The sequence below is a fragment of the Falco peregrinus genome, chromosome 7 (assembly GCF_023634155.1).
Source record: "Falco peregrinus isolate bFalPer1 chromosome 7, bFalPer1.pri, whole genome shotgun sequence".
NCBI classification, from domain to species: domain Eukaryota; kingdom Metazoa; phylum Chordata; class Aves; order Falconiformes; family Falconidae; genus Falco; species Falco peregrinus.
The window spans coordinates 10,505,265-10,532,919 of NC_073727.1; the positions used below are offsets into that span (position 1 = coordinate 10,505,265).

General features: G+C 42.4%; 2 protein-coding genes across 4 annotated transcripts in view; one reads left to right on the top strand and one right to left on the bottom strand.

Annotated features, from left to right (window-relative positions):
* The window catches only part of PCNX2 (pecanex 2), a 159,735-nt gene extending 152,334 nt beyond the window's left edge, over positions 1-7,401 (top strand). The window contains exons 33-34 of the mRNA XM_055809946.1: positions 3,246-3,694; positions 5,767-7,401. Coding sequence (XP_055665921.1) covers positions 3,246-3,694; positions 5,767-5,943 — 626 coding nt within the window. The 3' untranslated portion in view covers positions 5,944-7,401. The remainder of the gene's footprint in view (positions 1-3,245; positions 3,695-5,766) is intronic.
* A 4,964-nt stretch (positions 7,402-12,365) lies between these two features.
* On the bottom strand, positions 12,366-25,248 carry NTPCR (nucleoside-triphosphatase, cancer-related). Of its 3 annotated transcripts, XR_008748049.1 has the most exons (6): positions 25,104-25,248; positions 22,489-22,651; positions 21,283-21,379; positions 18,354-18,563; positions 17,711-17,991; positions 12,366-13,648 (listed from the first exon to the last, which is right to left on the bottom strand). XR_008748049.1 is itself a non-coding variant. In XM_055809944.1 (5 exons), exons 1-5 carry the CDS (start codon positions 25,135-25,137, stop codon positions 13,580-13,582), a joined length of 573 nt encoding a protein of 190 aa, XP_055665919.1. In that variant the 5' UTR covers positions 25,138-25,248; the 3' UTR covers positions 12,366-13,579. The 3 variants fall into 3 exon arrangements, 2 of the variants coding, with proteins under 2 accessions (XP_055665919.1, XP_055665920.1); XM_055809944.1 differs by lacking the exon at positions 17,711-17,991; XM_055809945.1 differs by lacking the exons at positions 17,711-17,991; positions 18,354-18,563.
* Positions 25,249-27,655: the final 2,407 nt, after the last annotated feature.

The window sequence follows — 27,655 nt, forward strand, 5'->3', positions numbered from 1 at the left end:
CAGTGGTCTTGATCCATCACTGTACAGAAGGGCGGAGTTGCCAATATGTAGAAAAGCAAAAAGAAATGTCTGGTTTGTATTGGGGAAAAATGCAGATGATCTCTTTCTGTGATCTGACCATGAAGCTGTTCCTTCCATCCTGACAGCTACAAAGAACATACAAGAGTGGCTATCAAAGCTATATGCTTAATTGAGCAAATCCAAATGACTCTCATTCAAGAAGGTTTTTAAGAAAGCTGGTTAAAAAGCGAACTCTGATCTTCAGTATCAGGACACTAAGGCAATACCAGAGGACTGAGGAAGAACCTATGCTATGTCTGTGGTTAAAAAACCAGAATGAATAGGGTGACCTAGGTAATGCATGTCTGTCAATCTGACTTTGGCTTAGGATGCTGCTGGCCTACCACACAGAGACCTAGGGCCCTAATTTAAGAAGGACATTTTTAATTTAGAAGGAGTTCAAAGAAGAGCCAAAAAATGATCAAAGATCTGGGAAATACATCCTGTAGTGAAAGATTAAGAGCTTTCAAACAATTTATATTGTAAGAGGTGCTTTGATCATAGTCTGTAAGTACTTACCTAGGCAACAAATAGTGACCAAAGACCATTGATTCAAGCAGACTTGGATATAACAAAGCTAAACAAATTCAGATTTGGAATCAAGAACACATTTTTCACACTAGGAGTAAATAAACAGTGAAACAAGTGACTAAGTGTTGATGGATTCTCTGTGAATGGAGATAGTGGAGACATTTTTTAAAAATCACAGTAGTAATTAATAACACTATACAGGAATTAATTCCAGGAAGTTCCATGGCCCATGCTACATAGCACGGCTGACTAAGATGATGACAGCAATCCCTTCTAGACTCAGAATCTGTGAATCAAGTGCATTTCATGTTTTTGTATTTCATTTTGCAGCCTGGTGTCACTGAGCCTGCAAAATGCAGTTAAAGCCCTATATAAAAGTGCGACCAAAATCAGAACCATTGGAAATGCCTGGGGTTCTCCCCCAAAGTGTCCTTATTTCATGATGCAGTTTATAGACCACCTTTTGTTTCCTAAGTGTTTTCAGAGACAGTTATTTATGTGTAAATGCGGGTGGTCTCCTGTCCAATGCTCTAACCCACTGCATTTGGGATGAATATAGAATACTTTTGGACAGAGGTCAGCTTGGCAATTCAAATCACAAACAGATGTTTGGCCACATTAGCCCCTGCACAAACTAACACACCACAGCCCCTCTGTTCTTAATTCCAGTCCGTTCATTTTATTTTAAAAGGGTAACATATTAAAATAACCATCAGATGCGGAAACCAAAGCACTTCAGTAAAACTCCAGAGTTTGAAGAACCTGAATCCCCAGGAGGCCAGACGTGTGCCGAGGTGACAGCCAGGCTTGAACCCCCATCACAGTGTGTGCCCTCCCCACTGATCACGTCTGAAGTGCAGAAGACACTCGCAACGTGGCACACAGAAGCCATATGCATCTGTCCCATTGCTCTCAAGCAGAGATCTTGGGCTCTTATTACAAAGAACGCTGCTTTGCATTCCGTCTTAGGAAATTATTTTTTTTTATTGTTTGGAGTGTAAAAGTAGAACTAAAGAAACATTGTAAGTGGCGTGTGAAAGTGTCTAGTGCTTGCCAAACCAACTCTGTTTTAGTCCAACTAAAGAGCTCCAGTCAGGTTGTGGCCCAGCTCTGCCATCTGACTCCGTGCCAAGTTACCTAAAGGCTTTCTGCTTCGGCATCTCAAAAATGGAGCTAATGATACCAGCCTCTGGAAAGCAGGTCTGTGGATATAAACCAGCATGTTTCAGCTCTATAATGTAAAAAATTTGGATATGAAATTCTGCGTTACTGGAACCCTCATGAATTCAGCAGTCAGCATTTCTAGAAGACAGTGTGAGATTTATATTCCTCTATGCCTGCAAAATTTCATTATCTGGAGGAGTTTCAGTACTTCCCTCCCCTGCATAGTTTGGGTATTGGGAAAAAACAAAGCAAAAAAAAAAAATTACCAACAACCTGGACATGCCTGCCAGAAAAACTTGTTTCTGTGTTGATAGCTCTCAACAGATTTTCTGGCATCAATGCCCTACCCCACAGCTACAGCGAGAAAACCAAAATGCCAGCTTGTGTTAGTGTTTGGAGTTCCCTGGAAAGCAAAAAAGCCAAGGAGGCACTCGCATGAGTGGGTATTTGTTGCGTAAGCCTGGGTTAGAGCCTATGTGCAGAAACAGCCAATTCTTTTGGGACCTGTGGCGCATGCCAGCCCGCTGCATGCTACCTGCGGAGTGCCTGGGTGCAAGCAGGTATCTGGTAGGTTCACTGGGCAATAAGGTGACAGATTTTTCATTCTATGCCTATTTAAATATGCAAGCAAAACAAATACAGAAATTATTAGTTTGAACAACATGAGGTGTTGATATAAATTTTATAAATGGGGGTGTATAGGTACAGGAAAACAGAAGTTGTCTAGGCATGTCAGAATTACTTATCTAATCTGTTCTCTGTATCCAACAATGGCTGCATTGAGATGCTTCACAGAACGGGGCAAGAGCACTACGTGGGTCTCCTTCAGACCTGCAACAGACTACCTGAACTAGAAGTGTTCACGTCTTTTCAGTCTGTGGCATACTGTAAATATCACTCCTGGAACTCAGATATAGTTTAAAATCAGTCTTAAAAACTATCTTGTGCCTTGAATGCTGTAGTCTTCCACTGGACTGAATTCTCATTCTCTTTCCCCACACGCAGGAATAATTCTTTTTAATGTGCCATTTTAACTATCAGTTTTTTGGTTTTCCTTTTACATTTAATTATACCAAGCAGTTTCAGGTGGGTATTCAACATCCCCTACTTTAGTGTGGTTGTCAAAGGGCAGTAAAGTTACAGCAACACTATGCTCAGGCATTCACTGGGCTGGTTAAAATGTATGGGGCAGAATAGGTGTGAGCCTCTGATTATAGTACTTTCCTTGAGGTATCTTCTCATTTTCCTCTCTTTTGACTCAGTGCAGAACCGCTGGAACTATCGTGACCAAAAGCTAGAACCCCTGCAGTGGAAAACACAGAAAAGGTTCATAGGTTTAGCAATCTGTAATTTCTGTTATTCTTGGGATTCCTATGCTGCTAAAACCAGTAGTAATATGCCAATAGTAATATGTACTCATGGGACACTGTCAACAGCATGTATTTCATCAGGATGCCACTTACTTAAATATATTTATCTTTCTTTTAAAGGTAGGAGAAAAGCCAGGAGTCAGTCCGTCCACGCGCACACTGCTTCAAACCAAAGGCCCCCTGCTTCAAGTCACTCTGGACCAATTGTAGAAAGCCGCCAGCCTTTCATCCAAACATCTACATCTGCCCATGAAATCGCCCAAAGGCTTTCTAGTAGTCAGCTGTCATTCCACAACTCAGCAACGTCTGTGTTTTCCCAGTCCCCTGCTGTTCCTGTTGCTGGCCAGCTGACTGTGCAGGACCGAGCTGCAGCAATGCTCAGGTCCAGTCTGGCCTCTTCCACCAGCTCAACTCTCAGCCTGCTGTTCGGCAAGAGAAGTTTTTCAAGTGCTTTGGTGATTTCTGGGCTCTCTGCTGCAGATGGAGGTAACACCAGTGACACCCAGTCGTCCAGCAGTATGAATATTGCCATGGGTCCATCTGCTAGAGCAGCAAGTCAAGCAGCTCGGGTAAGGATGAAGCCAAAATAGCAGTACTAAGCGTGAGCTGCTGTCCTGCTTTCCTATCAGTTCCTGAACTGTCCTCACCACTGTTCGGTTTCTTCCTTCTCGCTGGTCAGGCAATAGTCTTTTCCAAAACAATGGCAAGAGTTTGGTATCTGTTTTGAATTTTGCTGCATCACAATGAAATAAGACACACAATGAAATATAGTGTGTAGATGAGTGACGTATTTGTAAGTAATACACAAGTTGGCTGTTAAGCACACACCTGAAACTGCAAACTGGGGCAAAGTCCCTCTTCCCTTCACTTAGACAAGGGACTTAAATCTCCACCTTTTGCAGCCCAGGTGATGAGTACCATCATAAGCAGACTAAATAGCTCCTTCCTTGCTTGCTTACACAGGACTTAATTATTTGTACAAAGAGGAATGGTTCCCACTGAACAGCGCACTTGTTCTGTCCCTCTCTCTGACCAGAAATTCAATCCAGGACCTGAAATCTTGTTGCTGAAAGGGCTAGTCAAAGGAGGTCTGCAGGAAATACTTCCCAAAGGAAACCTGCATGCCCTGTGATTCAGCATTTTCTAACAGCAAAACAGTACACACAAAGAACTTCCAGCCCTCTTCCCAGTAGGCTCCCAGTTCTATTCCCATCTTCCCTGAACAATTCAATGCACATAATAGCGTTATTGTTTTACTGTCTACTTAAGTATATTTATTTAACTTGGGTTGCCATCAGTTGCTGTCCTGCATTTTGAAACTTGCACCTCAGCACTACAGAACAGTAATGTGAGAAGATGGACGGGCGATAAAGGGTGACTGCAATTAGAGGCTGACTGACAACATAATTAAGACAGACTTTCACATTTGGCCTATCAAAGTGGAAACTAAATTGGCAACAGGGGAAGGCTGTGGATATGGAAAGTCCAGAACACTTTTCTGCTGCTAGCATTCTGAACTGTGTATAACTTCCCTAGTTTTGAAAGAATTCTCCAAAGTTCGAGCTCCTCAGCCTGTGTATTTTGCTCTCAACCCAAAAATACCATGTATGGTACAGTTCCCTGGAGTTCTGCCATGAACTTCAACAGAAAGTGACTGAACGTTACTCATCGGGGTCCAATCCTGCTTTATTACTCTAATGAGCATTAATAATGTTTCTACATGTACAGCTGAACCTATCAAACGACAAGGCATAATTCCAATTCTCAACAGTTTATAGCCTAATTTGCAAGAACTCAGCCAGCCTGCAACACTGAGCACTAACGGTAGGATTCACCTTGCCTAACTTTAAGCCATCTAAAATCTGGGCGTGAAGCCTCAGTCGATTGTTGGTGTGGCCTCTGTATTCAGGGGAGAGGACAATCCACTTCATCCTTATAGCTGTCAGGAAGAAATCTTCCCCTGGGACGCTCATAGCTCTCTGTCAGCCACTGACAGCTTAGAGGATACACTAAGACTACATGGTTAAATTTAGATGAGGCCAAGCCGTGGCCAAAGTAACTGCTCAGAGTCCAGGTGCCTATTCGATTGAAAGTGGTAAGGAGAAAATGTTTTATTTAAATGTTAACACAGCACAGTTCTGGAAAGCTTTTATACTAATGGACTCCTCACAATGGGGTGACACTGTGCATGACATTTTCAGGCTGATAACTGCTTTCCAGTTTGGATGAAAAGGTTTCTTTGTAAGTTGGATTTAAAATCTGGTGTATAAAGCAAGCCCCAGAGCAACCCAATTTACTTCTTAGAAGTCCGCCCTACTTGGAGCAGCGCTTTGGACTGGATGACCTCCAGAAGTCCTTCTCAGTCCAAATTATTTTACAGCTCTCCATACATGTACATCTTTGGTATTGAACCTCTTGCTCCTGGTCTGGTTTTCTCTCCAAATTTGTGTGTTACACAGAGTGACAAGTACCTCTCTTCAGAAGTCCCTTGTGAATAATGTACGTTATGAATCTCATGCAGTTTCACCAAACAACACTCTTAAATAATTTCTTAACTTTTTTCACCTATCACTTCAAAAAAATAGCTGAAGTGTTACTTGGCAATTTCCTAAACTAGTTGACTTTTTTTCTTTCTTTCCAGCAACTCACCGAGACCTGTGAAGCAACCGATAATGCTACAGAACGCAGACCACGGCGAGAGGCAGGTCCAGCCCATGCCATATTCATGAGTCAGAACCTGGAGTGCAGAAGGGCCAGCCAAGAAGATATGGCCCTGGAAGACACTGCTTCTCAGCAAAGCCTGTCTGAGGAGCAGTAAAGAGTATTCCTAGCGCAAGGGCCACACGCTTCTTAGAATTTAATAAAGACAGCGTTAGGTGAGGGAGCTGCACGAGGATTTCAGTTCTTTCAAATGTAACAAGCAACCTCCTGATGTTTATTTTTCTAACTTCTACACAAGAATACTATGGGGCAGATGTTCTTCAGCTAAAGGCCTTGCCATGAGTAGGGTTGAAAGATGTCCTGAAAGACACACAGTGGTGCCACTTCAACTCAGGTTCATGTAAATCCAAGAACAATGAATACAACCTGTTTTAACGTTCCTTCCCCTGGAACGGTTGGAATCACAAATGAATACAGTGGGAAATACTAATACAACTCAGTGAAAAGCACACAAGATATCTCTTTCCTGCCATAACTAAACAGCTGATTGCATGCAAACTAATTGGCATTTGAGACATAACATACAGCAAAGGCAACTTTGAACAGAAGCAATGAATACATAAAAAGATAGTACAACATGTACCGTAACATTAGAGCTAAATCTGACTTATTTTTTTTCCCAACAGCAAATATTTTTCTTTTAACATGTTTATGCAGGTGGTAATTCTGAATAGCAACATAGCATCACAGATTGATATACTGCATGCAGCCATATTGAAATATTGTGTGAACAAGCCATGCTACACAGACTAACAAAAGTCAAGTGTGAGGAAAGTATTCAGTGCATGGAAAGCCTTCAAAGCATATGGTGCACCTTACTTGCAAAGAAAGCAGCTTTGCATAAACAGCTGCTCTTAGGTATTATCTCATGCTCCTGTTTGGTCTACAGTAGTGTTTCTCAAATTCCAGGCAACAGCCCCTTAGGAGCTGCAAAAGGGCCCAGAGGAATGCTCCTCAAGGACAGGAAAGTGCAAAGCAGGCTGTAATTATTGCGTGAAGGTGTTTGCATTAGGAAGGGAACAGGTAGATGCCTTTAATTGCTGGACACAGCTCAGTGTCCATAAACACCTGTGGCCAGTAATTACAGATCATTCTGATCTCCCTCCCCCAGAGAAACTGAGCTGCTGCCAATTTAATAGTTGCATAAAGACAGATGATGCAAAAAGGGAGGCCATGCTTTCACAAAGTTTGAAAAAACACTGATTTACAGGAATGCATGACTACTTTGGAAGTCAAAAAGCTACAAATCCTTTCTCTACTCTACTGTCTAACACACATGCTTTTTTTTTTTTTAATTAAAAAAATTGCAGCTATCAGTGTCTTGCTGTTCCTCTTTACTGTAACTACCATAGATTGTTTCTAATTCTCAACACGATTATGTGCAGCCAGGCTGTCTTGTCCCAATTAACAAGAAAGATTTAACAAGAGATACTGTAGCTAAGTCTCATTACTGCTAGGCAATACACAGTTGCATTCTGAGCTTCCTACTGTGCCACACTTAAGATCTGAGTAGTAGAACTAAATAACACCTAGTGGAAATAAAATGATCCAAGTATGTTTTGTGTGGCAGCAGTTTTTGGGTTTTCTTTTTTATTTTGAATTGTTTTCACTTGCTTTCTGCCTCATGAAATTGAGAAATCTATTGGTTTTCTTCCACTTCAGATCTTGATGAATTGGTTATTTGTAAAGCTCGGCACAATCTAAACAAAATTCTGCTCACGTTTGCACAGGCAAAAGCAGAATATTCATGTACAGCCCCCTGGGACACATGGTCATCAGTGCAGTTTAGGTCCTACTAATGTCTCCTCCAGCACCCAGGTGTGATGTGGAAGAGGAAATTGAATCCAGCTCCCTTCTGATCATTTCTAGTTTCGTACCTCTCCTCTCGCCACCCTCCTCATGAAGTGCTTCATTACAAATAAAGGATGGAGATTATACAGGTAGGTGGAAGGTTCTTCCTAACAGCCACCAGCCCCATTTCTTTCTTGGGGGCTTTTGCATGGCAGTCTAAGACAAACCATCACTACTTTGTTCTCCTAAGCCCTGCCTTGCTTGAAGGCAGGGCAAACAGGTGACTGGAAAACACTGAAAACTTTACCATACTCAGTTATCCTCACTTAGGCCTCTAATTTTCACATCTTTAACTTTAGCTTGAATTGATTTCCATGAAAAATAAGTAACTCCACTAGTCCCAATTAACATAAATTATTCTATATACCCAACGCAAGCATACTAAACCAGACTGGGAAACAGCTGCACAAATCCTTCCAGTGGCAAGCTGCTGTATCTGCTTAGCGCAGCCCCGAGGCCCAGCACTACATCTTTTGTAAGAGACTCTACAAGTCTTACGCTGTAAAGCTGTCTCCACAGCCTCTGGTCCTCGCCCTAAGTTAACGCAGCTGCCTCACAGTTCCTGCCTTAGTTCAAGCCACTGGCCCCTGGAGCGTAAACTCCCTGGGGACAGCAGTGTGCCCTGCAGCTCAGCCTCTGCACAGGGTGGCTGCCAGAAAAGGCACGTGCTAACTCTTTTGTTGAGGCACAGTGCACAAGCAGGGCACAGCAGGAGTCAAAGATAGATTCAAAAATCAGTTCCTTTTCGTAGCCATGTCTTACAGTTTTCATTTTGCCTTGAAGCTGTTACTTTAGCACAGTGGGTTGAAAAACTCCCAAGAACAACCACTAACAGTAACAAAGACAAAAAAAATAGAAGATGACAGAACAAAGTCTCCCAGGTTATATATCTCCACAGTTTTGGAAATAGTCTGCTGTTATTAAGACTACTACTATATGCAGTGTTTTTAAATATGTGCCAATCCTACAGAATAATCAGACAGGACGGTTAGAAATAAAAACCTGGAACTACCTACGAGGTTGTACTGATTAAGCGTATCTTAGACCTCCCCCCACGTCTGCATGAGGTAGAGAGACCCGATTACTCTGTATGTGACAGAAGACGCATTTAAGGCTGTGAGACACACAAAGCTAACAAATGGGTACCTAACCTTTGCACAAGGCCTAATTTCAACAGCAACCTGCTCGGAAAAGCTCCACATAGCACCAAAAGGCACCTGAGCCCATAGGAATGGTATTCTCAGCACCAGTACCTACAGATACACAAAGGCTATAAGCCATACTTTCAGTCCTGCAAGACCTAAGCAGCTTGATACCTAACCTCACACACGAGGTGCCTCAGAACTGCAACATGGAGGTACCCATGACACCTCAGGAACCCCACTTTTGGGGCAGTTTTGGGCTCTGAATTAAAAACAAAGGCAACTTTCACTGCTTTTACATCAGCCACAGCACTAATGATTGATAGGTTTCAAAGTGCCTAACACTGTTGCTAAAACTTGGCACTGAAGTTGCTCAGGCTGAACAGTTTGCCCACATTACATGCCTGATCTCTTACCACAGCTGTGATGCAGGAAGGGTGGCTGCCACCACCACCACCTAAGTATCTTTTATAGGCAGTTCCATTTTGGGTCAGTTTTCAAGATTCAAGTGCTATGCTTGAATTTTTCCAGAGCTGCAGAGGCCACTTACTCAGCAGGGGCTGAAGGCAGAAGCCTGCCTGATGCTCATTCAGCCAGCCCAGAACCTTCTTGTTTCTACAACCTGAAAGCAGCGACACTCCAGCCTCGCTTAGCAAGCTGAATGCATCCTTTGAGGAAATCAAGTGCTGAATCCACAAGAGCATTTGGTACATGCGATTCTTTCACAGAAACATCAGAAGGGCTGAACAGATGGAGGCCCTATCTGCCCCTGGCCCCAGCTCAACCCCAGATAACATCACCGCTGCTGAAAAGAAACATCAGGAGTGATTTTCCCTCAGCAGTCCCTCGAAACCAGAGAGCAGAGAGGAACAGAAAGTACAGCAGGCTAAAGGAGGGAGGATAACCAGTATATGGTAAAACAAGGACAAACACAGTACTTCAGCATTACATGTGGTATACGCACCCCCTCCCATTGTTTTCCTAAACTTTCCTTTTACTAATAGGCTCTTCTTTACATCATACAGTAAAAGCCAGGTGCTATGTTCCCTACAGGTAAAACACGGCCAAAAATCTGGTAAAAAGACTTCTAGTAACACTTCACCGAAGCCAACCACAAGCTGCTGAACTGCTCACATCCACCAGGTAAGCCGACAAGCCCCCAGCCTGGCCTTCAGCTCAGCTGTTTCCCACCACAGCAAGCAAGCAGGAAACAGTGATGGGTGCAACGTATAAAGTCTGCTTCCATTCATCCAAAAATACAAATGCTGGAGGTCCTACTGTTCCCTCCACTGTGAAATGTCATACAAACTTCTTCCCCGTGAGGCACTGGAGTTCTCATTGCAAAGTCTCACCTCATTCCCATAGACAAAAAGTCTTGGCATTCATTGCATTTAAGACAACTGTTAACAAAAAGGACTTAACAGTGCGAGTTGTTTTCCCTCAACAAGATGGCCAGATACTCTCAATATCTATGAATCATATTCTGAAACCATTATGTTCTTAGGACTCTCTGTGATGTCATTTGCAGCTTTTTTTAAAAGCTATTTATTAGAATAAAGCAAAAAATGTCACCTGCATTTGGCTCCGACTCACCAGCTGACTGCTCTTTTGCCGGGGAATTTTAACTTAAAGATTAGATGAATTTTGTGCAGCTCATTTTAGAAGATTAGAATTACCAGTGAAACTCTCTAGCATGTAATAATCATCTTCTCATCAATGCATATTTTTTAACTACCCAATTATTGCCATATTTAGATTTACTCCCTGGATTGCGAGCTGGTATTTAATCACAATGTTTCAGTAGTGCTTGTACATCCTTAAATCTGCAACACAGACATATTACTTGTAATTAACTTTGCAGTAGGTCCAGTGTTAAAGATTCACCTCTCACTTTCATCCTTCTCAGTTTTACAAGTCAAAAATTGCCTAATGCATGATAAATAATGCAGGCCCCATTTATTCCATGCTGTGTGCAATTTTATGTTGGAATTACAAGCCTCCTTGCCAAAAATCTCCTTGATTCTCAGGCTTCGAGAGAATAATTGGTACCTCATATTCTCCCCTTTTTTGCACCAATTAAAACCTGCAGGCGCACTAACATTGTCATCTGGAATCTTGCTGGTACATCAGAGGTTATTTTCACCAAATGTGTGCTTTTAGTGAAATCAGCCCATCAGGGGAGTTGTGAATGCTGTTTGTTGTTACAATGCTCTCAAGGCCTTCCAAATGCTTTACTAGTGCAAGACCAGACAATAAATTTTTACCTCTAAAGTAAACACAGGGTGTCATAGAAACTAAGTTTAGTTGGAAATACTACTTTTCTCACCCACTCCATGTATATTTGAAACAGGCAAATCACTTTTTCAGGACTGTCTCAGATTCAAAGGCCAGACATGACTGTTAAGGTCATCTAGGATCTGCTGAACACAAGACCACAACATTTCTCATTATTTCTCTTGAAAAACTCTATCTCAGAGAGCTGGGCTTAAAAAATGACAACAAATTAAAGACTCTCACCAATCTTGACATAGGTAACAGAAGACAATATTAGTAGCAAAAATACCCTTTGATTTAAAAGATCTGACACTTCACAGTTCCAGTGAAGGAAAAATCCACTTCCGTTTTGGAAGTTTTTCCTGTTGACCACCTACCCTCACTACAAAAGGTCTTCCCTGCTTTGTTTTAAAATGCTTTAACAGTACTATAAGCACACTGGCCAAGTTCCCCAAACTTGTTGTTCTGATTCTTTTTTTCCAGTCTGCTAGATGATGGGACTACAGTAGGCATCTGGAATTTGAAAAATTGAACTCTGCCATCATTCCTGAAGGAACTCCCCTGTCCAGCCTCTATGGAGAAGTGTCAAATATCTCCATTTGATTTAGCTTTAAAGGTCAGTCTTCATTTAAGACTCAACTGCAGTCCCATTAAAACCTTGCTAGACTTTGGGTAATTATTTCATAATTGCAAGAACTATTCTTTTGCAGCATATTTCACAGCTTCAGAGACAATGCTGAAAGAGCAGGACATCCAACGCTTAAGTGCAGAGAGGCTTCTGTTTGAATGTCTATGGCACATAGCCCTGAAAAAGTTTACTTTGATCCCAAGTCCCTCTAACAAGTTGTCTTGTCTAAGTAAGATGCCTGAAATAATTAAGGGATTAGTGATTCAGGAAACAATCTTACTGCACAAAATGCAGCCAGGAGCTGTACACTGTCAAAGGAGCAGGACCCTAGAAGGAATTCTTTTTTTTCTAAATATGATGAAGATGATACTGCCATCCAAACGGATTTGGGCAGAACAGTAGCGTAACAGGCCAATCTGGGAACAAGGCCATGGCATTCTTTAATATAGCATGTACCTCCTACCATCTAGGGTGATGTTTGTCCCAGGCCTTCGTTCTCAATACAGGAAAGAAAAATGACATTCCCTCCATGGTCCCAGCAATTCCCAGGGCACCTGTAAAAATGCCTGTCCCCATCCAGTCTCCTACAATTTTGGGTGTCAGTTTTACAGAAATAAATACAAGTCATATTTGAAAATGCTTTTATATAGCTTGCTCATTTTAACAGTTGTTGAACTGCACAGAAAAAAATCTTAAGAAATGACCAAATTCTTAATAACTTTTTACAGCCAGAGATGACTATAAATCGTACAATGAACAAGTGTGCACCTGGGAGGGAATTCTGTTTTCACAACATGCAAAACTGATTAAGTGGTAGCACTTTTCCTGAACATGTTTGCACACGTCATAGGGAAACACATTGTCTAACACTCTCAAACACTTATTTCACCATTAACCATGTACAGAACTGAATAAGACAAAAAACCAACCAACCAAAGTATCAATAAACATAATGGACTGTAAAACCCATATAGACGAATGCAGCATGAAGTTGATCCTGAATTAATACACAACTCAAGATTTGACTGAACTTTATGGATTTGAAGATTTATATATAATTTTTTTTAAGGGGGTGCGAGGCGGGATTGCCATAAGAAACTTAAAAATAATCCCAGAATGCAGCCCTCTTACCAACTACTGTCAGGGCCACTTAGGAGAGTTGGTTATTTTTTTCTCCTGAAGCAGAGTTCTGTAAATGTCACTTGGCACTACAAGAAATTTCCTTTAAATTCTAGATAACCCTTCTTGTACTGCAACTGGAGGAAGGGGTATCTGGGGGTAGGGGGAGAGCATCTGCTTATTCCTTGTACCATGTGAATTGTCAACACCCATGGCGAAACACACCTGGACGCACCTAAGCTGGGTCACCAACAGCAAAGATACTTCTACATGAAGCAGGCTGAGCACATTTTGGGCAGGGTTCTGTTCTGTTACACCAGGGCTACGTTCCAGATATTGAATTGCTCTTTAGGCAGAACAGTCCTCAGCACAGTGAAAGGACGAAGATCTCAAACAGTTCTGACAGTTAATTGCTTTTACATGGTGCAACTAGGATCGGAGTCAGGCCACCTAACTTCCAAATACCCAGATTAGAACTGGATGTTAAATATGCATCTGTTCAATCTTTTGAATGGATTGCCTTGTGAACTGAATAAACAAGAATACTGCTATCTCATTTTCACATGTTCGAGTATTACCAGCTTTACCTTGCTTACCCTGAAGGCTCCAGTAAAGCCTCCAGGGGCTAAAGGAGGAAGGACAGACTCTAAAACGTCCGCAAAATGTCGTAATGTTTTGTTGAAATAAAGGCTTTAGCGTTTACAGGCAAGAAAAGGTCTTCATTTTCTGCAGGATTCCACAGCTGCCAAGATGTCTTGCAAAATGCTGTTTCTGTTTTCCTTACTAACCTAGAGAAAGAGAAATTAAAACTGATGTAATTTGATGAATAACCTCTGTATCAGTGTTTACTTCAAAAACAAACAAAGCAGAAATTCAAATGCATCTTTCTCAGTGGAGGAATGTTGAGTGTCAAACACCTGCCGCCTTCTGCTACTGAGAACACAATAAGCTAAACTCACAAACCTGCATATGTAATTGAATATTCAGTGATCTATTTGATTTAATTACCCATGGTATTTCGCAGTATTATTCAGGGCTTGAATAACTAACAGGAATCACTCGAGGAACCAGCATGTACTTTCGTCATTACTAGAAATCCTTTCCAATTACCAAATATAATTTTATGACTATAAAGTGGAGTTCTTATGTCTTCAGCACTTTAAAGGGTTGTATTTATTAGGATGACAGATCTAGTCAAAAACATCTGCAATGAGAAAAAATTACAACAGGCTTAGCAGCACAACTCTCTATTCTGAGAAACCTTAGCACTGCAGGATAGAAATACCTTGAAACAAGACTACTTGAGAAAGCCAGGGGTCTTTTGTAGCACACTGAGGTACACCTTTGGTTGGCCAGCCCATGAAAATGTTGGGCTTTATGACCAGTACATGTGAAAAATCCATACAACCCAGCGTCCTGTCTTTTGCTGGGCCCATCTGCATCGCAGCACATGCAAATTACTGTGAACGGCCAAGCATATGCTAGCATTGCTTGTCAGCTCAGCTCCCAGGTGCAGCAACAACAGAACACAGAGGTGGGGGGTGGGGGGTCAGAAGGAGAGGGAGTGTAAATTACCCCTTCTTCATAGACTGGGTCCTGATACAGAGCCCAGTGTCCCACAGTGCCATGCACTACTAACTCAAGCAAAATCTGGGGAGATAGCTGGGGTGGTAAAAGGGTTAACAAGCAATTGTGAAGTGTCAGTAAAAGCCTCATTTTAAAATGCCTAAGAAATTTTCCCCACTGTTTAGATCCCTGCAGAGAGGGCAGGAAGAAATCAAAGACAGATGAACCAAAAAAAAGTAAGGGCGTTCATATTTTTAACAAAGTTTGAGAAACGCTCTTTGATGAGGAAGGTGAGACACCACACTGTGCATGGCATAAAACTCTCTACCAGCAAGGTTTCACTGCATTCCCTGCAGCTGCATTTAAGATATAAGCACAAGGGGTTGTACTCCTTCCAGTACTACAGTCAATACTGAACAGGAGAAAGTATTATTATTATCGTTGTTATTTTTAAATAGGTGACAGCCTTACCTGAAGAATTTGGCTCTGGGAGCCTACTGCTATTTAGAGTCCCAGACATCCTATCCAAATGCTGAAAACCAACACTGTGAAACCTAGAGATGGTGGCCTCACCTGCACCACTTGAATTTAAGAAAGCAGATCAACATGGGACAGATGAAAAAGTGACATTAAAAAAATAAAAGAAATAAAAAAGGGAATGAAAGAGATGATCTGCCTGAAAATGTTGCTGTTTTTATTGAGTATAATTCCAAGCCCGTTATAATATAAACAGAAAATCCCACAATAACAAAGAGAGCAAGACAACAAAGAATGGAATTGCTCTTCAGTAAGACTATTGAGAGACCCCAAGGTAAACAAGGCACAGAGCATAGATCAGCCAAACTCTAAATCTCACAGCAAGTGTCCCGATATTCTGACTTTCAAAGGACCTTCTGAACATTTAATAGCTCTTCCCACTGTCTCACAGCCAACAAAAACAATAGTACATTTTATCTATCCCTCTTCCATACCTACATGCCAGAAGTCCAGTGAGAGCAGGAGAGAGAATGTGCCAAGTGTTGGGAAATTTTCACAACTGTTTTACAAAGGCTGCTAGATAGATACAAGTCTCCTCTTAAGATCTGGAGACATTCTGTGCAGGCAGCTTTCCCAGACAGAACAAATCTCCCAGTATCTGTACTGAGTGTTCAAACAGATGGATACATTTTTAGATAGGGACTTGAAAATTAGATGCTGTTTATACGAAGTAATTTAGGTAATTTGCACCTAGACTCCTAATACCACCTAGACTCCAAGCAGGCAATAGTAAAGGACAAAAGTTTTCTCCTCCTAACCCTTAAAAGTACCGTCAAGGAAACACCTCTTGTACAGTCAAATGGAGCCTTTTCTTCTTCTGATCCATTTAACTCTTTCTTTTCCTTCTTAAAAGGCATATACAACCAAACTTCACCAATGGGCTTCATGGAAGCAAAATTAATAGATGGGAAAATGAGAAAAAAAAAATTATGTGCCAGCTGCTAAGGATAATCTGATCCATTTATGACACTGTCTGCAAAACTACACAGACCTGGGCAGTGCAGAAAGAGCCTCTGTAGTTTCTCTGGAAAGTTTAGTTCTCAGCAAAATGGAATTGGGCAACAATGGAAAGAAATGTGTTAAATAACAGAGCTCCTATCGTTAAGTGCTCTAAACATAATAAATTAAACATTTGGGACCAAACTCTCAATTGCTTTTAGGGCATCTGGGCCCACTTACACCAAACAAATACGCTTTCAAGACAGAAGGGATTGTACAATCCCAAACAGCTGTCTCTAATGCATTTAGCGTCAAACATCAGAAATGTCCTTGTGACACTAACAGAAGAATGAGAAATCTCTGCGAGGTACTTGAATGCAGCCAAACCCCATATTAAGTGACAAAGCAGGCAGAACTTTTTTGGAGGGTTGCCACCTACTTCTGCACTTCCCAGGCACCATAAAAGTTAGTAAGAAATTACTGACCACAAGCTATTTGGGCACTCCAGGTTCTCCCCATGCCAAAGCCCCTGAAGAACACAGCTGGTGATCCAGTATTTACTTCAGCTAGTAACACCTCTGACTCCCCAGGGGCAGGTTCTGTTCCTGCTCATGCACACGTTTTAACTAGGTGGGAAAGAGCATGTAGCATGTCACTGGAGCAAGTGAGACAGATGCTCTCCTGCACAAAACTTTAGCATAGCAGGTCTCTGCCACCTGGGAGCTATTGCAGTCTGTCACACCATTTCATACCCACGCTTTTGGCTAATGGATTCACCAGATAACTCTATTTAAACAAAGAAACTTGCACATCCTAACCTCTGCAGGATAAACAGGATGGCTCATTTCTTGTTTGTTGGTTTTTGGGGTTTTTTTGTAGCTAGAAAAAACACTGCTCCACTGAAATTTACAGGAAGACTTTGCTGGCTGTTGTCACTGCTTAAGAAAAAGAGCTATCAGCAGACCGATACAGCTAACAACACAGGGCCAAGTGGCACATGCCCGTAGAACATCACCTGATAAAAACAAGTCAGCAGAAGCTTGTCTTGAAATGACTGCAGCCTAAGCACCAAACTACTGTTACTTTCGGGGAGGCAATTCTCCATTCCCTCTGCCCCAGTCCTACCACTGTAAAGCAAGTCATAGAAAATACACATTCATGTGCGCCCCTGTTCAGTACCCTGACAACCAACACACATCAGCTTGTCAGTGTGAAACCTGAGGTTTCACCTCTGAAAGGAACAGAAGTTGAATGCTTATGTAAGGAAAGGAATCTTCTCTCATCTTTGCTCCTAGGACTGCTTCAGCACTTCATTAAACAGACATTTAATTTAAAAAACAGAAATTGAAGATGATGATGGGGACCATCAGCTAAAAGAAAGCTGCAGAACTTTTCTGAGCACTGCAGTTTTATTAATCTCACTTTGAGAGGAAAAAAGAAGATGGAGGCTTTGCTTTCCCTGCAGTAATTAAGGTCGTTCAGTATAAAGTTGTTGAAATAATGTTTTTTCCTTCCTCATTCACTTGGATGAAAACAAAGTAAGTATTCTCTCTGTGATGTGCATCTGATAAAGAACAGGCTGCAACAGTAAACTGCTTTACAGTACATCACCTCTGTTAGTAAGCCAGGATGTGTAAGTCCCACTTAACTGAATTTAAAATTTATAGAGATGTAGAGATGAATATAAAACTTTATTCTCTACTACAAGTAGTACACACCAAGCAGAGAAGTAAATCAAAGGAGTGGGGGCTGTGTTTAGCTTGGTTTTGCGAAGCATCCAGGACACCTAGATGTTAAGGAAAACTTACACGTATTCCTGTGAACAGGCTGTTTTGTTGTGCTAAGTTTTTGAGAATCTCCCCGCATCTGATCAGAAATGCACTCTGAGGCCCTAGTATTCTGAAAATTATGGCTGTAAAGATAATATAATGAATCCCAAAATTGGTTCACTGACTGCAGAGAAAGTACGCTCCATTTACAAGTGTCTTTCTCCTAGAAAGCGTTTCTGCAAGCTCCACTACTGCTGGGTTTTTTTGTTTCCTTTTTTTTTTCTTGAATATGATTACTGGTAATACTTCCGCAAGCCAGTCTGGGGAAAAAAAAAAAAGGTTTGAAAATCTGTACTTTAAAAGATTTAACTCTTAGGAATAATGAATACTTATATGGCAATAATACTACAGCAAGAAAACCTTTTAAAACAACTATATCTTTACTTCTACAGCCTCTCACAAGCAAAGCCAGCTGTGTGAGACTGCTATGGTACATGCCAAATGTGATTTTTTTTTTTAATAGGGTGAACACCTGCCCATTAAGAATAAAATGGAAAATAAAAAATTTCATATGTGCTACCCACAGCTATCAATTGGTAGTAACAATTAGATTTTAAACAGAGCCAAATACAAACCAGCAGCCTAGAACAGAAGGCTTTTAAGGATATTAAATATTACTCACATTGAACACTTTCACATCTTTCCTACTTCTTATTTCTTCAACAAGATCCAATGGCTTTCCCTTAGGTATTGGAATAGTTCCAAGCACCATGGTCCCTGAGCCAGCCAGCATTTGACGAACAGCTTGAATAAAAGCCTGGCTGAAGAGTTCCATTTTACCAATCTCATCTATGACACAAATTTTTTTCTCTGCATCACTGCCATGGCTTACCTGTGGAAAAGCACATCAAGAGACTGTAAAGAACACAGAACTTAGAACAAGCAGCAGAAATAATTTCTAATGCTAATAAATATCTCTGAAAGAAATAAATTCCATTGTAATACTGGGGAAAAAGAAAGAGTCAAAACTGCTTATATAACAGACTTGTAAATCTATCATTTCTATTTCGGCACAGCTTTTTGGAAAGATGAAAATATATATACAGTATAAATACCAACTACAATAGGAAATAGCCATAATATCAGTCTTCCTTCAAAGCAGAATTCTCACAATGGTCCCATATGAGTTACTTGACAATTAAGAACTGCACTTTGCTTTCTAGCAGCTCTCAATCAATCTGAGGGACATCAATTTTTCAAAACTTCACTCTTCCCAACAGATTATGCATTTAGAATATATGAACACAAGCATTAAAAAAAAGATTTGCAATAAATCTAGATTTGGAATTTTCTCCTCTTGTAGTTGGGTCAAAGGAGGGTCAAAACTGGCATTTCTTTCAGAACAACTAGCTTTCTTCAAAGCTACCTGGGCAACAAACAAGCCATTTCCAAGCCTGTCTCAAATCAGAACAATCACCTTCCATTTCTTTGTCAAGATGCAGTTTATTCTATAGCCCTAGCCATCCTCCTGGATTGTAGGATAGGCACCATACTAACAATTAACCACATTTGTGGTTTGTTTGCTTTTTTTCATGAAGTGACTACTTTGCCAAACAGCACCATGCTGCAGAGTGGTGTGAGCAGCAGGGAAGTCCAGGAGGGAACATGGGTGATTGTCATTGCGGGAAGGGCAACTCGTAAAATTATCTGTTTTGGAAGAATGGATGAACTATTCAACAGAAAGTGCACTGCCTACCCTTTCGGTAAAAGTAACTGAGAACTGTACTCCATTATTTATAGAAGTAAGGAGGAAATCAACCCAAGTCAAAACATCACTGTAGATCCATGAATATATAACAATAGCAGCCATGTTATACTGAACCTTAAGAAAAGAAAATATTGAAATGTTTTGCCTTGTCAAGGCAAAGGATTTGCTTCTGGAAAAGTGGAAGAACCGTACACATGCATCCTAAAATCTTTTCAGGCTAGAGTCCCTGATGAGTAGCTGTTTTTATCTAAAACCCTTTCATAGATCAGTGAGCTAAAAAGCCAATACCAGTCACTAGGTCACACACTGAGAAACAGAGCATTGTGCTTTGAAAAAATCCTCAGTCCTGCCTGGTAAAGTTTCCAGAGCCAAAGAGATCATCCATTGTAGGATCTACCCCTGTTCTCACTGGACTGAAAGAGATCCAAGCCTTAAGAGCTGAAACAGTCCTCAAAACCAAATGGGCACAGGCCCATTCTGCTCTCTGATCAAACCAGACCATATCTGTGACTCTTCTGCCCTCATTCATTCGTCTCTTCTTGTTTCAGTTCTATGATCTTCCTCACTCTCCCTCCTCTTCCGTTTTGTGTCACCTACATGCATGACCACATTCCCACAAAACTGATTAAGAATGCTTTCAAGGAGAACAGGGTCATGCACTGTCTGACCCTGCTGGCCCCTTTTCTTCTTCTCTTCACTCTCTTGTACTTGTAGAAAGCTATATAACCACCCGAAAAATTCAACACTGCTAACATCCTTCCAGCAAGATGTCTTCTGGACTTCACATTAATGCAGCAGTAAAGGATCCAGAGTACACTGTTGGCTTAACGAAGACTTTTTTATTAAACTATCCTTCTATTTACTAACATAGTAAATCAAGTTACTTTAAAATTGTCCCATTTTACTCATTTCCTTTCTCCCTTGCCCCCAACATCCTTGCTTCTGTACTCTCAGACTTTAATGTTCCTTAACAAAAAGAAGAATCAGATCCTCAATCTCATTTTAGCTCCTTGCACCGCTTTGGTTTTTTTGTTCTTTGAAAGTTTGTTAAGTCCCTTCTTCCTTGGCCCCTTGAGCTCTGCCAGTGTAGAAAAATCACAACAGGATTCTTTCAGCAGTACAGTTCAGCAGCTGCTGCACACTGTTTGTGATACGTTACTGCCAAAATCAGAGCTGCTCTTGTTTAATTTTGGAAAGGGGAAAGGTTGGAGTGAGAGGAAGGAGAAGGAAAAAGGCAGTAACAGAAGGATAGGAAAAATTGTGGAAAGTTGTCACAGTCAGATAACTTGTGCAGCAAGCTAAATCTGAAATTATGAGGCTGCCTTTATCAGTTAAAACCTACCAGTCTGCAGGTACTCGTACAGTGGTAATCAAAAATAACCACTGGATTCAAGAAACTGGAAGAAGATGGGAATCAGAACAAGAGGGGAAAAAAAAGGCTGTAAAGAACAGCAGCAGCAAAAGCCTTTTTCTTGGACCCACTGACTCTACACAGTTCTGGGTAGTAAGCCACTCGTACATTTTGTTTGCTTTCCAATACGCAAGACAGCAACACAGGAAGAAATTTCCTGTTAGCTGTCTCTCAGGCCAGGGAGATCCTGCCCACAGGACAATGTCAGATCAAGAATGAGAGGGAACTGCAATCTCTCCACCACCACAATAAGCACAAAAGAACAAGCCAGATTTGCCCCTCCAGCTTCCTGATCCTGAAGTCAATCAGGATCAGTGATACCCAAGAAACAGGCTATTTATTAATATCAAAACCAGTGCTCTAGAAGGGCCTTTCAATAAAACTGATTATCCTAAAGCATCCATATTTCAGCAGCTTTCATAGAATACTCACATTTCTCAGCACAGGTAGAACCAAATGCTCAAATGAAACAAGGTCTACAACATACTGTCCAACCCGATATTCACGTCTTGAAGTAGAAGAATCAGAACTGAATTTGGAGGAGAAAAAAAAAAAAAAAAAAAAAAGAGAGAGAGAAACAATTCCAAGTAGTGAGCTTAATGAGAATTTACTGCAGTCATTTCAAATGGATTTATGCGAAGTTATCGTAGCAAGTCAAATCCCCTTAATTCTTCCATGAAAATGAAAGAAACACCGTAAACCATCCATTAAGTCGTACTGCAGACAACATACTCTCAGGTAATAAATATACCATAAGCTACCTTCCTAAGTATGTAAACTCAAATTTGAGCAGTGTACAGAAGCCAATGGGATCTAAAAGTCAGCAGGTATATTTACACTGAAATCAACATACATGCCTGCAGTTCAGATCTTTGAATTTGGTAATACAACACTACAGACAGCATCACAGCAGTAGCCCAGATCTCAGTATGGGCTGCAAAACCCTTAAACAATCTTGGAAAAATACTCAGTTTGCATTTGCTGCATTGCACTATCCTAGGTGAATCTCCTTTATCAGCAGTATTCAAATTATTTAGTCAGATCATCTATGTCTGAATGTACCTGGACCTACACTAAGTTTTCCACTGTGTGAAAAGCTACGTCTAGTGAATCAGGAGAGACTGTGAACCACTCTGCACTTCAGAAGTCCCCGTCTTAGTGGGGCTCTGAAACCCTCTTTTTCTTAAAATTCACATGTGGGTTTTGAGGGCCAGTCAGTGGCTCTTTAAAACAACTTTATATGCAATTTCCCTTTTGTTTTCCACTTCCACCTCCATAAATTATTTGGTGGAAACAAAAAGTCTTCCTGCCTGCCTACAATAAGCTACTTGCTGTATCCCAAAGAAACTTGGCCTCACCATAAAAGGCTCAGCAGTGCTTCCTCTCTATCTAGTGTAAAATAGGCAGTAAGAGACGACACCCCTCTGTAAGCACATTTTCCACAGCTCACTACGCAAGAGACACTGTCTCCACACACAATACAGGTATCAGCCAGGACACAAGAACTAAACAAAGAGCCTGACTATGAAAGCCATACGTGTGCTGGAAATCACGTTCTGGATGAGCATTTAACATGCCTACAGACTGGAGCAGAAGCATGAAACAGTAAGCCACTTACAGTCATTAAAACCTCAGTACCTGACTCTAGATAAAGGTCCTCGTTTTCCAGATAAAGTGACAACATCAAATCCTGTTCTCCTGCCACCTTCTCTAACTTCCTCTGTGTAAAATCCATCAATGGGAATGCCCGAGGATTTTAGAGCCTGAGTGACTTTCTGTATCAAAGTAGTTTTTCCAACACCTAAAAATAAAAAAGAAACAAAAAGCACACAGGATTAATCTTCTATGCTAAAAGCCCATTTCTAAACACCACAATAATGATTCAGTTCAGCAGGAACACTGATTACTTTTGAAGTTGGCAAATTGTTTTTTTTTAGATGCTAGGAAAGGAAAGAACAGAAGCACCTTTTAAAGTTCATCCTGTACTGACACTGTAATGTTTTATTAGCCTTGAAGAAGTATGTCTACAGTGAAGTTACAGCAGAACGGTACAAACATCCCAGGCTAACACTGAACTTGTTAGCTTAGATAGTGCACAGGCAGGCCACAAAGCCTGCCCCAAGGCAGGTAACTAAATATGTGAGAGCCACACTGCTACACAACTGATAGCCAAGCCAGCTGCAAGACTGACTGATGAATCTCTCTTTCTACCACTATTTACTACTTTTTAAAAACAGAGCTGAGTTCATGCCCCTTTTAGATCATAAGGTCAAAGCTGACTATTATTACCAGCAGCCTAACTGGTATAAAGGACACACTGCTGTTGATGTCCTAGAAACTGGAAGAACTCAGTGCCCCGAGACGTTGGAAATTTCGTTTGCCATGTGGGACCTGACAACAGAAACACACTTCCTAAGGTAATTGAAGCAAGAGGGGTTTTGACTAGATACAGGGAAAAGCTTTTTTATCATGGGGACAATCAAGCCCTGGAACAAGTTGCCCAGAGAGGCCACGCAGTCTTAACGCACCCTTTGAGGTTCTCAAGACCTGACTGGATAAAGCCTTGAGCAACCTGGTCTGGTCTCACAGCTGACCCTCCTTTACACCTCCTAAAGTCCCTTCTCACTTGATTTATCCTGTGGTCCTATAATCCATTTTCTTACCCTAACACAGATCCTTAAAACCCTTGCCACCTGATCTCTCCTAGCACAGTTCGATGTACCTTCTGTGCCATGAACACTGGCCACATTCCAGATATCCTCTCAGTTCCCACAAAGGAGTTATTTCTTCTTCTTCGCCATTGTACAAGTACATCCCTTGACAGTCTCCTTTTAAACTCAACTTTATTGCATCTCACAAATTTTAGTGTTACCACTTCATTTTTAATCACTGCCGTAAAAAAATAAATAAAATCAAAAGATAAAAAATATCCTTCAGAATAAACCTCCAAATTCCTAGAGACAAGGAACATAGACCAAACTGTGAGGTGCCTAAAGACACCAACAGAAATTATTTCAACAGGCACATACCAAATTCCTCCCTCAGATTTTAAGCAGATTTAGGAACTACTTTCTTAACAGTCAGTATCATTGGCAAAATATTCTGTGGCTGCAAGGACACCTAGTCAGACTATTAGGCGAATTTTTCAAAATTGAAGACAAAGGGATTGTTGGCATTTAAACAATAAAATGACAAATGTGGCACTGTTGGTATCTACCATCTCTCCAAGGCCTTGTCTCTATCAGGGAATTTATACTCATTTGACTAAGATTCGCTATCTCCAATTTGTTTACCTTCATTCAGTAAGTTGCCAAGGAAAGCAAACCCGAAAGTTTAAGAAAACTTACAGTTATACATTTAGCTAATCAAAACAATACAATTTCAGTCACATGAACAGAGACAAGGCCTAAGCGAGGCCTAACCCCCACATTTCCCAGAGGGCCGCCTTTATTCAAGCAGACAGACAGAATGAAGCGGGTGGGATGTATTGCTTCCTCAGCCTAGCAGTAGCATTTTAAATTAATTCCAGAGAAGACAGTCATCTGCAAAAGGTTCAAAAGAAGGAGAATGAGGCCTGCTGCTTTACTTCCAGACCACAAAAGAAAGCTCTGCATTGTAACTGGTTTATTTATCAACCTTATAGTTTAACACTCAATAATCAGATTCCCCCACCATGATGAACTACCCCATCGCTTCAGTCAAGGCCTGCCCACCTGGGATACCAATTATTACCTATAACTGAATATTACTTAAGTTGTAAGAGCTAAATCACTACAACTAAGTTACAGAAAAAACGAGTGCTCAGAAATTATTAAAGGCAGCAGTTTAGTTAAAGCAGGAATAGTTGTCCAGCGGTGTTTTTTTCCCAACATTGAACTGCAGGGCAGGAACCAAGGACAAAGCAGAGGCTAGAGTGGACTTTCATTAGGAACAAGTTAATGAATGCGGCAGCTCTGACCTCAACAGGCGGCAGCCGGGGAGGAGGGCAGGTAGAGGCCTGCAGCCGGGGCTACCCGGCCAGGTTACCCCGCAGGCAGCCGCCGGGCCCGGCTGCAGCGGGAGGCGCTCCCGGGGCTCATCACCACCCGGGGCGGGGGCCCGGCCGCAGGCGCTTTCCCCTGGCTCTGAGCGCTCCATAGCCCCGCGCAGGGCGGCTGGCCAGGCCGGGCGCCAGGCCGGGCCCCAGGGCAGCCCCCAGCAGCCCGCGCCGCCTCCCCGGGCCCCGCTCCCCAGGCTCCTCCTGCCCCCGTTACCTGGGGGTCCGGTGAGAAAAACGTGCTTGGCCATGGCGAGGGCCGCAGGCCGCGCTCCGCCCTCTCCCCAGCACGGCGCGGCCCAGCGGGCGGGAGCACCGCCCTGCACCGCCCCCGCTCCGCTCCGCCCCGGGCCCAGCCCCGCCGCCGCCTGCTCCCCGCGGGGAAATGCCGCTCGGTGCTTTGCTGGCGGCCGCGCTGCAGTTACGCGGAGCCCCGCGTCCCCCCCTTCCATAGCGGCGCCCCGGGCGGTGCCCGCCCCCCGGCCCCGTGCCGGCGGTGCCTGACGTGGCGGCTGTGGCCGCTTTGCCTCGCAGCGCCCGACGCGCGGTTTTAATCTGCCGGTTCCAGCGGCCTGGCGGGGGGTTGCGCGCCAGCCGCGGCAGCTGCTGAGGGAGCCTGGGCGCTGCCCTGGAGCCCCCGGGCGGCGGTGGCGGCGAAGCCGGCCCGGGCGGGTGGTGCGGGCCGGGGGGCTCGGGCGCCGAGGGGCGGCGGGCCCTGCCCTTCCCGGGCTGAGGCGGCCCCGGGGGCGCGGCCCGGGGGTGAGTCGCTGCCGTGGCATTTCCCAGAAGACGGACGATATTTAAAGGTTAGGGCAGAGGGGAAAATACGATTGACTTCCAAAGTGTGGATCAGCATTTTCTTTATCCAGTCAGCTTGATCTGTTTAATGTCTGAATATGTAAAGAAGGCTCTCCCAAGAGCTTTTTACCCGTCTCAGTAAACAACGTCCTCCAACCATGCAGCAAACCAGGCAGTTAAATGACAAATGGGTTGTCTAATATGTCGATGCAGACAACTGATGTAACCAGGGGGTTAATAAACAGCTAGGGGGTTGTTACAGAGCTGGGCAAATTGGGTCACAAGTGAAAAGGTTTGGCAGGTTTAACAGAGATGCTGACAGACATCTGTCTGCATCCCTAAAAGCCGTATGCATGTGGCTTCCTTCTTTGTGGCTTATTTGTTTAGACAGTGGTGATGGGGAGCTGTAAAACGGCAGATTTTTGTGTGGAGGGCTGCGGTGCGCAGGCAGAAATCTGACTGAGGCGATGCCCTGCTACCAAGGCATACTGATCCCTGCCCAGCCACAAGCACCAAAATGTTTACCCAGAAATACCGAGCTATGAAAGGGATACATCTTTGTTGTTGATTGCTTCACCTAGAATGGATCTCTTCAGGTTCAGCACGTCTTTCTCTGGCTTTCAGTTTCAGTAATTTACCAAGCATTTACAGCTTATTCATCATTTTCACAAAGATAATGGGTATCCTTGTCAGCCAGATGATGTGTAGGTCAGCAGGTAGAGTGTACATCACAACAGACATCACATACGGCCACTCTTGTATGGTTTTATATTCTTAGCAGGGTGAAGAGCAACCCTCTGTTTAGTGATACTGCACCCTTAAAGTATGCACAGTACTTTCAGGTCAGCTAGGATCAGGATTTGTGTAGAATGGTGGGTCATCTAAAAGTGTGAAGGATGCAATCAGCTATTGCACTGCATAATGAGTACCTTTTACCACCACACTTCTGGCTTCTGAGGAAAGGAAAAGTCTCTCTCAGGCTCCAGGTACACTCCTCATCAGCACTCTTGTGAGGTAGAAATTGCCATCACCACTTTTAGAAGGAGAAACTGCAACAAAGGGATGGGGATGATAAATTACACATTTGTTCCCTTGGGTGGTATGCAGTACCAGAGCTGATCCCTAGGGCCCCAAGACAGTACAGAGGGAAAGGAACCTTGCCAGTAGGAAAAGTGGGGAGGATGCTTAGAAACACTCCCTACCCCTAAATCTGGTACAGCGGTTCAGGATGGTAGAAGAATATTTCTCTTTAGCTGGGATTTATAAACCAGAACCTTTTACAGCTGCTCTGTAATTGCAGATGAAGCACTTCTCTTTTACGTAATAGGCTAGCGTTTACTCTGGTAGTAGGAAACATATCCTTTTCAACTGCAGCCTCAAGGGAGTTGAAATCTGTATTGTCCATTTGCCAGGAGAGTACCCCTATAACCAAATTCACAGGCTTTTCATATTAAGGCTGAGACATGGTACAGCCACAAATTCAAGCTGATTGGGCCAGACAGAGCACAGTTAAGATGTTAATGTAGAGGAGGAAAGACCTAGTTTCTGCTCTCAACAGCGCTGTACAGTCACTGGATATATTACATATGGTCAACTCACTGGATATACTACTATTCACTGGATATACAACTTCAGTTTTATGTAAAATTTGGGGAGTCATCAGAAGCAAAATTTAAGTGTTAACTTCCAAGTAGACCAAGGATTGTATGTATCATAGTTTAGAATATCTGTACCTTTCTTTGGCCTAACTACTTTGCTGGATCTGGCCAGAGGTCATTTCAGAGGGGAGATCGTAACTCCAACTTCTTGTTTGCCTCTTCTCTGCTTTCACCAATGACCAGATTTAGTTGATTTATCTTTCTTGTAAACATAATGACTTTTATTCCTCATTTCACAGGAGTAGTGTAGAACATGTTTCATGCTTACATACTTAATTAAAAAAACTTAACAACTCTGGCATGTGTCTTGGGG

Bases quoted from the DNA above. Each gene is read 5' to 3' on its own strand.
- NTPCR (XM_055809944.1), bottom strand. From the start codon at position 25,137: ATGGCCAAGCACGTTTTTCTCACCGGACCCCCAG. The intron at 22,652-25,103 runs GTAACGGGGGCA...TTTTATTTTTAG, and splicing joins TTTTCTCACCGGACCCCCAG to GTGTTGGAAAAACTACTTTG. The intron at 18,564-21,282 runs GTGAGTATTCTA...GCTTTTCCACAG, and splicing joins TTCTACCTGTGCTGAGAAAT to GTAAGCCATGGCAGTGATGC.